This window comes from Neolamprologus brichardi, chromosome 9, assembly GCF_056152115.1.
Source record: "Neolamprologus brichardi isolate AB-2024 chromosome 9, ASM5615211v1, whole genome shotgun sequence".
NCBI classification, from domain to species: domain Eukaryota; kingdom Metazoa; phylum Chordata; class Actinopteri; order Cichliformes; family Cichlidae; genus Neolamprologus; species Neolamprologus brichardi.
In genome coordinates, this window is record NC_142112.1 from 20,199,064 (window position 1) to 20,211,875 (window position 12,812).

At 41.0% G+C, this 12,812-nt stretch overlaps 1 protein-coding gene across 2 annotated transcripts in view; it reads left to right on the forward strand.

The window, feature by feature from the left end:
- Nucleotides 1–12,812, forward strand: part of cntnap2a (contactin associated protein 2a) — a 379,160-nt gene that overhangs the window by 333,952 nt on the left and 32,396 nt on the right. For both annotated transcript variants that reach the window (XM_006794675.3, XM_087846090.1), the window contains exons 19-20: nt 977–1,195; nt 8,217–8,453. In XM_006794675.3, coding sequence (XP_006794738.3) covers nt 977–1,195; nt 8,217–8,453 — 456 coding nt within the window. The remainder of the gene's footprint in view (nt 1–976; nt 1,196–8,216; nt 8,454–12,812) is intronic.

The window sequence follows — 12,812 nt, forward strand, 5'->3', positions numbered from 1 at the left end:
GACCATATGCCACCATCCAGGATATAAAGCTTTTATACATCAGTCTCCAAACATTAAGGAGAAGTCCATTTGGGTTTTAATACGTCAATTCCGAATGATCTTTCCAGCAGCAAGTCTAAAAGAGTCCTTTAACATTTTGCTGAGGCATTCAGTTAACACATTGTCTTTTATTTAAAAGGTAGAGAGACTTTGCAATTCTCCTCTATTTAAAAATGTGTATGTGATAAGGTTTATTATGTGTGACTTGTGGAGTCACACACATACTCACAGAGTATCATTGTGCAGATGCAACATTGTAGACAGGTTCAAAGCAGGACCAGGCAGCGACACACAATGCAAAACAGCCAAAACTGAAATTCACTGAAGTCAGTCACACACAAAGGTGGTTCAGAAGCATCAATGAACGTTTTACCTGATCATGGCTATAAAAGGTAAACCGGTGCCCCCTTTTGGTCTACTGAGATAAATTAGACTATTAAACTACAGAAAAGCACTAAAACTTTATGACAACCTACCGTCTCGTGGACACACGCAATCAAATCAACTCAGCTCGAGATAATGAAAAATGAATCTAGTAGATAAACCGGACCATCTTGCACTGTTCGCTCTTTTTTCTTCTTTCTATGGAACCTTTCCGTTCTTCTTTTTTTCACACACCTTTCCTGACATGTCTTTCCAACTCTCAAGCAAAAGTAAGTCTAAAAAAAAAACGTCAGGGAAACTGCAGCAATACGACTTTATTTCACACAAAAAACAACCGTTCCTGGCGGTCGGTGATATTAGGCCTGTGCAAAAGCTGTGAGCAGTCATGCATTGCAAAGCTGAAATCTATACAAGCCAAATGAGTGGCCTTGAAACAAATGAGCCATTAGATTAGAAATTTAATGCATATCTACCTACAAAGAGGACTACAGCAGAACAGGGGATGCTGGGTTTTATAAAGCTGTGATTTTTTTGGAATTTTTTCTTTCTGCAGCTCCTAAGGTGGTCTCCTTCTCCTTCGATGTCGGAAATGGACCAGTGGAGCTGATTGTGCATTCAGCGACATCCCTCAACGACGACCAGTGGCACCGTGTGATGGCCGAGCGTAACGTGAAAGAGGCTGTCCTTCAGCTGGACCAGACGTACAGGACGTCCAGGCTTGCTCCCGCGCAGGGACACACACGGCTCGAGCTGTTCAGCCAGCTCTACGTGGGTAAGACGCACACCCTCGCTAGCACATCATCCAAACAACCCTCGTGTTCAAGACCGACTCGTGTACACACATTTGATTGCAATTTGCACATTTAATATCTGCTTTGCGAAGGACGGACACTCACACAACAATTATGAGCTCTTAAGTGCGGAAACCAAACACTCCAGCACACATCATCCACGTAAATGTAATTGGATTCAACTGTTAATTAAAAAACTTTCTGTACTGTCTGTTTTGTTGCTTTTTTTTTTTTTAATAATGCTGCTGCCCTCAAATGCTGACAACCTCCGTGAGAACGTCTGATTGTCTCACAAGTTAAAGATGTACCAGCTTTACTGGAAATCACAGCGTTTTCTCTTAAGCCAGCCATTGCTAATTAAGTTAATCCAAACACACACACACACACGCAGGTTTTACACTTAATGATAGGCACGCATCCTTGGAAACTCATCCATGTGAGCGAACAGGCTTTTAATAAATTTAAACATGATTGGGTGTGAGGCCATGTTACTTACGGAGCTCATTTATTTAATATGTTAATACTGTAAATGTCTTTGCATTAAGATACTGTTGCATAGAGGGGATCAGCTATTGGATTTTCTCTGTCCCTGCATCCTTTAATTATGGATCAATTATCAGATAGACAAAGCCTTTATTATCACAGAAGCTGTGCATAGCTATTGGGTAAAAGGTCAACCATCTATCTCTCCAACGCAGTGCTTCTCGAGCTCATCGGGATTTCAAATGGAAGATTTGTCCAGTTTTCTCACTGTGCTTTCACTTCTCTGTCTCATTTCGTCTTTTGTGCTGAGCAGTCAATACGCTATAGCCCAAACTCCAAGGCTAAAATAGTTTTAGGGATTTTGCGGATAGAGGGAAAAGTGCTGAGGCGGATCACACACTTCCTACTATCTCATTGGAAAAAAAGTTCAGCCCAAAGGAGATTGTTGCAAATTCCAATCAGGCCTCCCAATGTGATAGCCTCAAACCTCCTGATCCCCGTCTATAATATAATTTCATCGTCTCATCACTTTTGCTGATTTGAGCGCTGCTGAAATATCCTCACCTTATCATGTCCCAATTTGCCTCTCAGTGTATTTGTACTTTCATTTAGAGAAACGGGAAGGGGCAAAAAGGGTCTTTGTGTGACTCGTGGCTATGAAACCGGGAACATTATGGCTTTCAGATATATCTCCGGCCACCCTCTAATTTGCATGTCTGTATTCTGGCCTTTTAGCTTAGCCCTGTGCGCGTGCCACCAGATCTCAAGGAAAAAAAATACTGTAACAGAGAGAGAGAGAGAGAGCAATGGATGGACTGCATGTAACAACACCAGCAGAGGTGACATCACCTTCCTATATCTGATCTCTAATCCCCGCTTAATCCTGATTTGAGGATTTCTTTGAGAAGTTAAAGTGTTATACACAGGAAGTGACCCCCCCTCTACACTCAAGGGAAGTAGTTTAGATTTGGCCTCCGACATCCAGAAAAGATAGAGATCTTCTTTGTGTTTGATCAAGAGATTTGGAAAGAGTGGGAAGAGCCCTGCAGGCAACAAGATTTTGTCTCGACTCTTGATTCCTTCATATTACCGAAAACTCTCCGCCGCTGCACGGCTGTCAATGACTATTACTGATGCAACTGTTCAAAGGCGCTGAGCTAGAAAATAAAAAATGAAACCCAAAAAACTTCAAAACTGTGAAACTTTGAAATTCTACTGCAGCCATCTTTGTTTGAAAGCGTTGACTGTAAAGGCAAAAAACAGAAAGTGAGACCTCCACATCTCCAACATGGAGGTTTACCGTGTTCGTGTGTTTGTCTCTCTATCATCTCCTTTACTCTTTCTCAATCAATATGCTCCTCATCAAGCATTTGATTGCTTTAGTGTTTACTGCACAGTGGCTCATTTGCTATAATGGCCTTGAGCGTAAATGTTATACCATCAGCATGCTGTCATTTACTTCACATTGTTAACTTTTAGCTCTCCAAATACGTGTTCATAACTATAAATGGCACCGCAATTTATTCATTTCGTGGCCACCATCTGCTCTTTTTTGAATTCCGTCTTGATTAATGCTCACTATCACATTGATTTTTATGGTTTTGCATGTTTTTGCTCATGACTTGATTGTTTTGTCTTTCTTTTGTGCGCTGCTCTTTTCTTTCCCCCCTCTCCACCCCCCCGTCTCTGCCGTCGTGAATCGACATCGCGCTTGCTTGCTCGTCGCTGCATGCATGCGACACCTGTCACAGGGAAACCAGCCTCGCTCACCTGCCAAGACAGTAGGTAACATTTACTGAGTACAGCGAAATGTCTCTGTGACACTGATACAGTTTTCACCTCACCTACAGCTCAAAATAACTGTGCTTCTGTTAGTTGATTCAGATTTTATGGCAGCCTCACTTTAACAGTGGTTAAAGTCAGTATTAGTTAGAGGTGGGGGAAAAAATCGATACTGTGTAGTATCGTGATATTTTGTTTGCTTATAATGTATCGATACAGGGACAGCAGAAATCGATATTTTGTTACAAAAAAAGTTTTTGTGGACTCAGAGCATGTTGATCAGCTTCTTTTTCTGACCAAGAATCTTGACATTCCTTCACTGTCCAAATGTGTTTAACTATTTTTTTGGCAGCAATAAACATGACAGTTTACTTATTTTAATTTAAGACATGTTTTATTTTAATTAAGTTTAAAACTTTTTTTATTTAATGTGAAATTATATTTTGTTTTGTTTAATTTAAAATTCTTCAGTTGCTGAAGGGGCTGCATAGTTTTCAGAAATTGCATAGTTCAGAATAGCTATAATTGTACCAGATGGTTGCGTTCAGTTAAGTTGGACTAGACTGTAATACAAACCGTTCAAGTTTGTCAACAATAAAACTGGCTGAAATGAGAGAAAGACTGAGTGTGAGACTTTGATATTAGATCAAATGAATATTGATAAAGTTTACCTTTATGTACAGAATCTGAATATCGCAAAATATTTTAAAAAATTGCAATAATATCGTATCGTGGGATGTATGGTGATTCCCACCTCTAGTATTAGTCTTCTAAAATATCACTGCTCATGCTTTGATTGCCTGTTTTTTTTTTTTTGGGTAGGGGGGTGGGGAGGTAGACTGATGATAAGCACCTAAGTCTTCTAAATTACAGCAGGTGGCAATTTAAGTCAGTACTCATATATGACTTCCTTTTATAAAAAACGAAGTTATTATCAACCTTTTAGAGAGATGCTTTAAAAAAACAGTGTTATAACCCAATAGATATGAAGCATGTGGTTGCTGATATGAGCTTTTTTTTAATCATAATATCCCCCTCTGGAAATGCCAGTGGGTTAGGAATGCTTTTGAAATGGCATTTAGACCCAGCGAATCAAAACACCCATCAGAAACTAATACAAATTGAATCCTGAAGTGTGCTTCTAATAAACACAGAGCGTGCGAAATACTGTAGTTAAAGATATCTCCAATGTTGCGAACAGCAAACACTCGCAGAGAAGGAAAAGCACATGCCGCCATTCGGCTTAACCACTTTTAAAATGTTAATGGAAGCAAAGCATTGCAGCAAATCTGCAGCCGATTCTTATTTAATTTAATTTATCTGAATATGCCTCCACAGAACAGTCCACATGTGGCGAATACTGTCAGCACAGTGTTAAAGTGCATACTGCAAGTTTATTCAATGCAAAGTCTTTACTTAGTAATTCAGCATTCACACTGATACATCCATACATGCAGTGAAGGTTAAGCGGTCACATATGGCTTTCCTTCTAATTTGCCTGCTACTGCGTGTGTTTGTGTGTGCGTGTGTGTCTTCTGATGAAAACAAAATGTTGCTTAATTAGGACATCATTACAAGGTAACATCCTCTTGGGGCACACACGTTACTCCCATAAATAAATTGAGTCATATATATACATTTCACTTTAATAACTGCTTATGTGTTAAAATATATGTATTAATTCCAATATTTCTGTGCAGTCATGTGCTGCTGAGACTGTGAGTCAGATTGTGCTTGTAGACTGTAGAGCCTGACCAATATTTGTTTGTAAGCCTACTGCTAATATTGAGAAAATGCAAAGTCTGGTAGTCATGTATACACCGAGTGAAGCCAGATATTGAAACTGGGTTGCAACAAAGGGTATAGAGGCTTTTTTTTTTGTTTGGTTTTTTAAATATTAAGAAGCTGATTCAACTCTAACAGACAAAGTCTGCTTAAGGAGGACTGGAGAGGACATAATCCACAAGACCTTCAACCAGTAGACTAGAGTGTCATTCTTATGCCTGGCTATTGTCTTATGCATTATCAAGTCCACCAGTCCTGCACCATTTAATACAATTGTGGAAAAAATTTTATAGGAATGTGTACAGCCTTACTATTTCCACAGGAATTATGAGCATAAGCAGCCAGTTGTTGCTAATCCGATGCGCTTGCCTAATTGATCATCAGCAAGTATGATCACCTGTGCAAAAGAAGAATATTTCATAGTTTGCTGATCTGGAGCATTCAGGTGTTTGTTAACACATGGCTAAGATTTGACGTCCTATCAAATTCAAGTCAGACCATGTAATGTTCAGAAAAACAACAAAAAACGCAAGAGCTACATTTCAGACTCTACAGGCCTCATTTAGCAAGTTAAATGTTGAGGTTTGTGGCAGTGCAATTAGAAGATTGAACACAAATGATTTGATTGGAAGAGTAGCCAAGACGAAGCCTAGAGACAAGAGAAAGGGACATGGTAGCACAGATTAGATTTGCCGGGTGGATCTAAAGACACTACAAGACCAAGATGGAAAGATGACATTACCAAAGTGGAGATGTTCGGCCAGGATGAACAGCACCACATTTGGTGTAAACTAAAGCATATCATCCCAAACACCTCATACCAACTGCCAAGCATGGTGGTGGAGGGAGGTGATCAACAGCTTAAGCTTGGCTGAAACCGGGTCATGAAACTGGACTATAATCCCAAGCGCAGAAGCAAATCTACAACAGAAAGGCAAAGTGAAGCAAATAAATAATGCTGTAGTAGCCCAGTCAAAGTCTAGACTTCAGCCTGAAATGTTCTGGTTGGACCTAAAGAGAGCTGTGCATAAATTAATGTCTGCAAATGTCAATGAACTGAAACAAACCTGCACAGAAAAGTGGACAAAAATTCTGATGAAACCTGTAAAGTCATTTCTGCTAAAAAAGTAGTTCTACAAGCTACTGAATCATGCAGTGTACTTCTTTTTCACGTTTTTTTAGAGTATATGATGATTTCCTGAAAAAGGCTAGAAAGCACATATGTATGTTGTACATATACATAAGATTAAAGATATGCTGATTACACAGGTGTTTGCAAAAACGTTAAAAATAAATCTAATGAAATTTTTAAATTTGCTAGGATACCTAGTCCTTGACTATTTAAAATTGATGGGACTGGTAGATGTGGTTCCTTACACTCATATCATAATATGGCAGTGGGTTTTTTTCTTTCTTAAGGTCTTTGAGAGCTTCAGGCATAACTACGCAACAGACTATGATAGGAGAGAGCAAACAACATGTCAGAGATTTCAATAAAACTGCACCTAATCTCCTGATCTCCTTAGATTGGAAAGTGTGACTGCAAGTTATCAGTTTTGTTATTTCTTTGAGCATATCGCCTTTATTGCTGTTTCAAGCAATGGTTCAGATCAGCTCGATTATTTTGGTTATGTGTCAAACAATTATTTCTATTTCTGTACTTACTTTTTTAAATGGTTGTAAATGTGATAAGCCAATATTGATTGCGGTCACAATCAGTCAGGCTCTATTACACAGCGTTTGTGAGTAGCACAGAAACCGTATGCACCTGAGTGTGCGTGCGTGCGTGTGTATACGTGCCTGCCCCAGTCTCCGCAGGCTTCGGAGCCTGCTGTCCATTTAATCAGAGACTGATTCAGACCTGGGTAAACAGGTGGCAGAAACCTCCAGCCAATCAGTACTACAAAATAGATTAATTAAGGGGCCTACTAAAAGTCTAATTCTTCATGGGACTGAAAATAGGAGAAAGCATGCAAAAGCTCAGCTGCATCCCAATACGTGAATAATGTATCGGCTGGAGAAAATCAAAGTACATGTATTAATAATCTTATTATGCCTCTATTGTACCTATGTGGGCAAGCTAAAATTGCATAAGTGAGAGTGCAGCTGTTGAGGGACGACCCCGCCTGCTAGAATGTGTGTTCACATTTCCTTTACATGTCTTCCTGAATAGACACTATTCCTTAAGCCAGACGATGCCCTTGAGATGTTTTACAGTAATAACTAAAATGACCCTCGGCTCTCGTCTCCGATAGTGCGCGCAAGTGTGCGTGCTTACGTTTGTGTTTACCCACACAGAATATTTATGCTCGGTGGGTGTGTTTGTGTATTTTTGAATCTATACCTGTGGGTGTATATTTATGAGTGTGTTTATTGCTGTGGTCATTTAGGTCGACATTAATCTATTTAACACCCCTACTTTGTCCAAGTTAATGGGTAGTTAGACTGTAATGGTGCAAGGCCAGAATGACGATGGAAGCACTTTAGAAGAATGGCTATCGACACCCCAAGGCTAAGCAGTAATGCTTACATTGACTCATTCAAATCAGGTGCGCACTGTGCGGCATTTTTAAAACGTGTGTGTTCATCTCGAGCATGTAGTTTACGTGCATCCGCGCATCCATTTGCATGTGTATGCTAGTGCGGTGTTCATTAAGAGACAGTGTTCATTAGGCTGTTGTAATTACTGAAGAAATCAAACGAGTTGAAGGTTGTTTCAAGAACGGCGTCACAGTCGGAACAATTAGCGTGACATCAGTAGCTTCCTCCAGGCATTAGGATATTAATGTTTCTAAAACAGATTAAAATAGAGCCTCTTGCATTCAGAATGACTTTTGCGACCCTGACTTGCAGTTGTCCTCCCTTCCTTCTCCTTGTTTTCTTTTCTCCTGACGCTACATATCCTTCCCCCCTCTGCGTTCCCTCCTTCCTGCTCTTTCTTCCGGTCCTCAGGTGCTGCAGGGGGACAGCGGGGGTTCCTGGGATGTATCAGAGCCTTACGAATGAATGGCATCACTCTCGATCTGGAAGAGAGGGCGAAGGTCACACCTGGGGTCAAGCCCGGTTGCCAAGGCCACTGTAACAGTTTTGGGATGTACTGCCAGAATGGGGGAAAGTGTGTGGAGAGGTATAACGGCTACCTGTGTGACTGCACCGCCACCGCCTACGATGGTCCGTTCTGCACCAGAGGTAAGAGGCATTTTCAGGCAGGCAATTTTAATCTATTTAAGGACAATGGAACAAAATAATTTAATGTACATCTGGTTTTTCTCTGTCCTCAAAACATTCAGTGCAAAACAAATGAAATTTTCCCTCTGTGGGTTTTGAAGGTTTTTTTTTTTCCTTTTACTTCAGGTTTTGTTTTCCCATTTCCTGGCCTTGCAGGACAGCTTTTCTGCTCTGAAATTAAGGATGACACACTGAGCAATAATCCTTCGGCTAGCATTTTCTCCAACAACTTTTGCAGGCATATTTCTGAGATCATGTTATCATTTGCGCTTTCTCTTTTATTCACAAAGCCAGAGTCAAACAGCACCAGGATTACCGCTGGAGTAGTTATGTTTCAATGAGCTTCATTCCCCGACAACCCACCGTGATTGTCGCTGCGCTTTGTGATCGTGCCCCACTTCCTATTCAGTTTGGCGCTGTCGTTTTTGAAAGTGTTTGGGCTTGCGATAAAAGGCATCGATTGAGGGTAATATTATGCTTACCCACCAATTCTCCCTCACTTTAGAGTGCTCTCGCTGAATGCTGATACTGTGCAAATGCAGAGCTGAGAGATCAAACTGAGAAACAAAGCGTAAGTGACTTCAGTAAGAGGTGTGTCTAGTGATCTGATGTTTTCTTTGAAGATCACAGACAAGCAGTGTCACACTGTAACTCTGCTTCTGCGCTGTTGCATATTGCCAAGGCATTGTGTTTGTTTCACCGGGATTCATTAGATACACTATTAAAGTTCTATTTCCCAAAACAAGTTTTCATGAAATTCTCTCGGGAGAAGAGCAGCGGCGCTGTCAGAGGCTTTCTGCTCGCTCCCAGTCAGGAAGTTGATCCCTGACACGTGAATTAATTTGTTTCCTAAAGTCGAATGGTGTTTTCCCCCCTGTGTTCTTGGCAGGGGGGTGACAAGATGACAGAAAGGCAGAATGTGTGTCTTGGTGTGGGCTTGTGTGCGTGTGTGTGGTGTGGAGGAGGGTGACAGTGTGTGATGATATGCTAGTGTAAGACATGAAAAGACCTCCTCAGAATTCTGTCATAACCAATCAGGCATTTCAGGATTTAGAAAATAAAGATTACTGTCTTTGTGTGTGTGTGTGTGTGTGTGTGTGCGTGTGTGCGTGTGTGTGAGAGGGAGCGAGAGAGAGGCAAAGAAAGGGAGAGAGCACACCCTTGTGTCTATTTGTTTTTGTGCATGACATGCAATGTTCCCTCTAATTTGTCTGAGCGAACACACAAACTCCCTGAGCGGTCCTTTAGACGTGTGCACTGTGGTCACGCCAACATCGAATCCATCCAAGTTTAGCGATGGGTACCGGTATCTGACATAAACGGTAGTAACCAGAACGAAAAGCAGCGCACATTTCGGTGCTTTATTTCGGTGCTTTTTTTTCCTGAGATGTCACACACTTTGGATTCCAGCCAATCATTTTACCTTTGCAAGCGTAGTAGGCGGGCCCAGGTACGTACGTTCTTTTAGAGCAGAGCTACAGATTAAAAATGCCCAAAGCGAAGCGGTCAAAAGTCTGGCTGTACTTCACAGCAAAAGATGCAAACTCAGCAGCCTGCAACAAGTGCTTTAAGACACTGTGCAAAGGAGGTAACACCTCGAATCTGATGAAACACCTGGCGACGCATAGCGTTTTGTTAAAAGCAGAGAAATGCACCGTATTTGATAGCTTGCTGCGAGACCTCACACCGGGCACATCTACTGCGGGTGTGGTGCCTGTTATCGGACCCGGAGTTAGCAACATCCCCCAAAAACCCGAAGAGTAGAGTCCTGGCCCCTAGTGTAGCAGAAATGATGATGATGATGATGATGATGGCAGCAGCAGCCCTTCTCTCTGCGTGAGTAGCTTAATGTTGTTCGTGTGTAATTTACGTTGAGTAGGCTAACCACGTTATTACATTAATGCATGTAAGGTGAACTAGCAAACACCGTCGTAGTTACATGCGACTGTCTTCGTGTTTGATGGCAGATGCCCCCTTCACCCTGGCCAAAAAGGCTAAAATGACCAAAGAAAAAGTGGGAAACAGCTAAACATGAGAGGTTTTTGGACAAAGTTGGTGTTTTTTTCTCCCATTGTTTAAGCACTGCTTCCAGCCAGAGTGATACCATAAATCCCTTATAGCTGCAGAAATGGCATTGTTGTCTTTTTACAAAAAAACCGCTAAACATGAGAGGTTTTTGGTCAAAGTGTGTGTTCTTCATTCTTTAAGCACCGGTTCGAGCACCATTTAAGCACCGGCACCGTTTCAAAAGTACCGGTTTGGTACTGGTATCGGATAAAACCTAAACGATACCCATCCCTATCCAAGTTACAGGGTTTATTAAAATAATCAAATTACAGCATTTACATTTATGTTAGACTACTTTTAATTAACTGCTTTAGCCCACATACAATGAAAATTTTAAAAAAAATCTTGTTCATGACCTATGTAGTACGTTAACACTATTGGAAGTAAAAAAAATAACTTGAACTCCAATTTTGAAAACACAACTTTCTTTTTTTAATTTATTTTTTGCCTGACTTGTATTATGAGTATGAGTCTGTGGTCTCGGAGAGAGTCCTGTAACTCTCTGTCTGCAAAATACAGTATATAATGACCGATGTTGGGCAATTAATTATATAGTTACTTCTTCAAAAAAGTAACTGAGTTATGCAAACAACAAAGTTTTTTGCTGCTGTTTTGCATCAAATTTGATGCCACACAAATTATTTGTGCCACTTCCAAAAATAATTTCTATGAGATAAAGGAGAACAACAGCCTGATACCTGCAGGCCTGACAACAGGAGATGTATCACTCCTGTAACACCTGTAACATTCAGTAGTCGCCTCATTGTTCTGGCACACACAACAAAACTATTGACTACCCTACACACTAACTACACAAGATTTACACTAAACGTCGCTAAACTTCCTAAACAACTAAATTCCATGTTGCCATATCATTTTTTGATTGGTCGACAAGGTACATAGGAAGGGTGGGGTTTTTTTGGTTTTGGTTTTGCTCACAGGTGGAGAGTGCTTTCAAGCGTTTTCCTTATAAAACGGCGTTTTTACCGTTTCTTCCCGCAGTAAATATAAACAACGATAGTACTCAGGAAGAAAACCAAACATTGCAGATATTTTTATCATAACTCTGGTTTTACATGGCCTATCAACACAATTTAAAAACTGGTATAAAGTCCACACGTTTTCCGTCAATTGTTCCGTCTGTCTTGCTCACATCTCCAATGGTTGTACACGTTGTCATTAACGTGGCTTCACTCCCCATCAGCCACGCCGCTTTGCCAGCTAAAACACCGGGGTTGGCACATAAGGACGCTGTCATAGCCTGTCAACGACGTTGATTAGCTGCGTATATACGAATGTGAATCGCATCATTGGCTGGACTATGGGATAAGGTGGCATCGTTCTAATCCCATACGGGAGCAGCCAGTCACTTACTGACTAACACTGCAAAGCAGAATTGTTAAAGTTTAAATTTTAATTTCAATTCAGGTTCGATTTTTTTTCTTGTGCGCAACGCAGATTTTCTGTGCGCAAAGACCATGCCAGCAGGGCGCAATTGCACACGCACGCAGCTTAGAGGGAACATTGATGACATGTGACTTCATCGTCTATTTCCTCCTTTCATTCCTTTGTGTCCCTCTTTTCCCTCACTCTGCTACAGTTCTTTTATTCCTTTCATTTGGACTCACTGTCCTCTTTGTCTCTTTGCTACTTTTCCCCCTCATTTATTTTGCTCTGTTTTTTCTTTTCTCCTGCCACTCCTTTACTATTATTTTACTCTTGTCCCCATAAATATGTATCCCACTTATTCCTCCTCCGTTTCTTACTTTGCCACACTTATTTTCTCGCTCCTCTCTCAATTGCCCCTCTCCTGGTTTCTCAGTTTTCTGCCCTTTCCCAAATTTCTCTCTTTCCCTCTCTTTAATGTACCACTCTCTCCCCATCCTCCCAGCTAGTGAAAAATGCATGAAGTCAGCCATAATTGCATAGTGCATTTCCATTGTATCCATATTTACACACTGCTCAGGGGACCCTGCAGTATTGTTATTATACACTCTCATTCTTTTGCTTTTCTGCCCTTGAGGGTCTCGCGTGGAGCCGGTGTGCACATGTACATACGTATGAACACACGCTAAAACTTGCAAAAATGCAATTGCACATGTACCTGTTGAGATTTGCACTGCTCAAAATCCACATCCGAAACTTCTTCGCATGCTGACATGAAGTACACACACACACGAAAAGCTCCAGCTCTGCAGCATTGCTCATACCCCATTAAGGTTCCAGACAATTTTATGTGTTGCTACTGAAGCT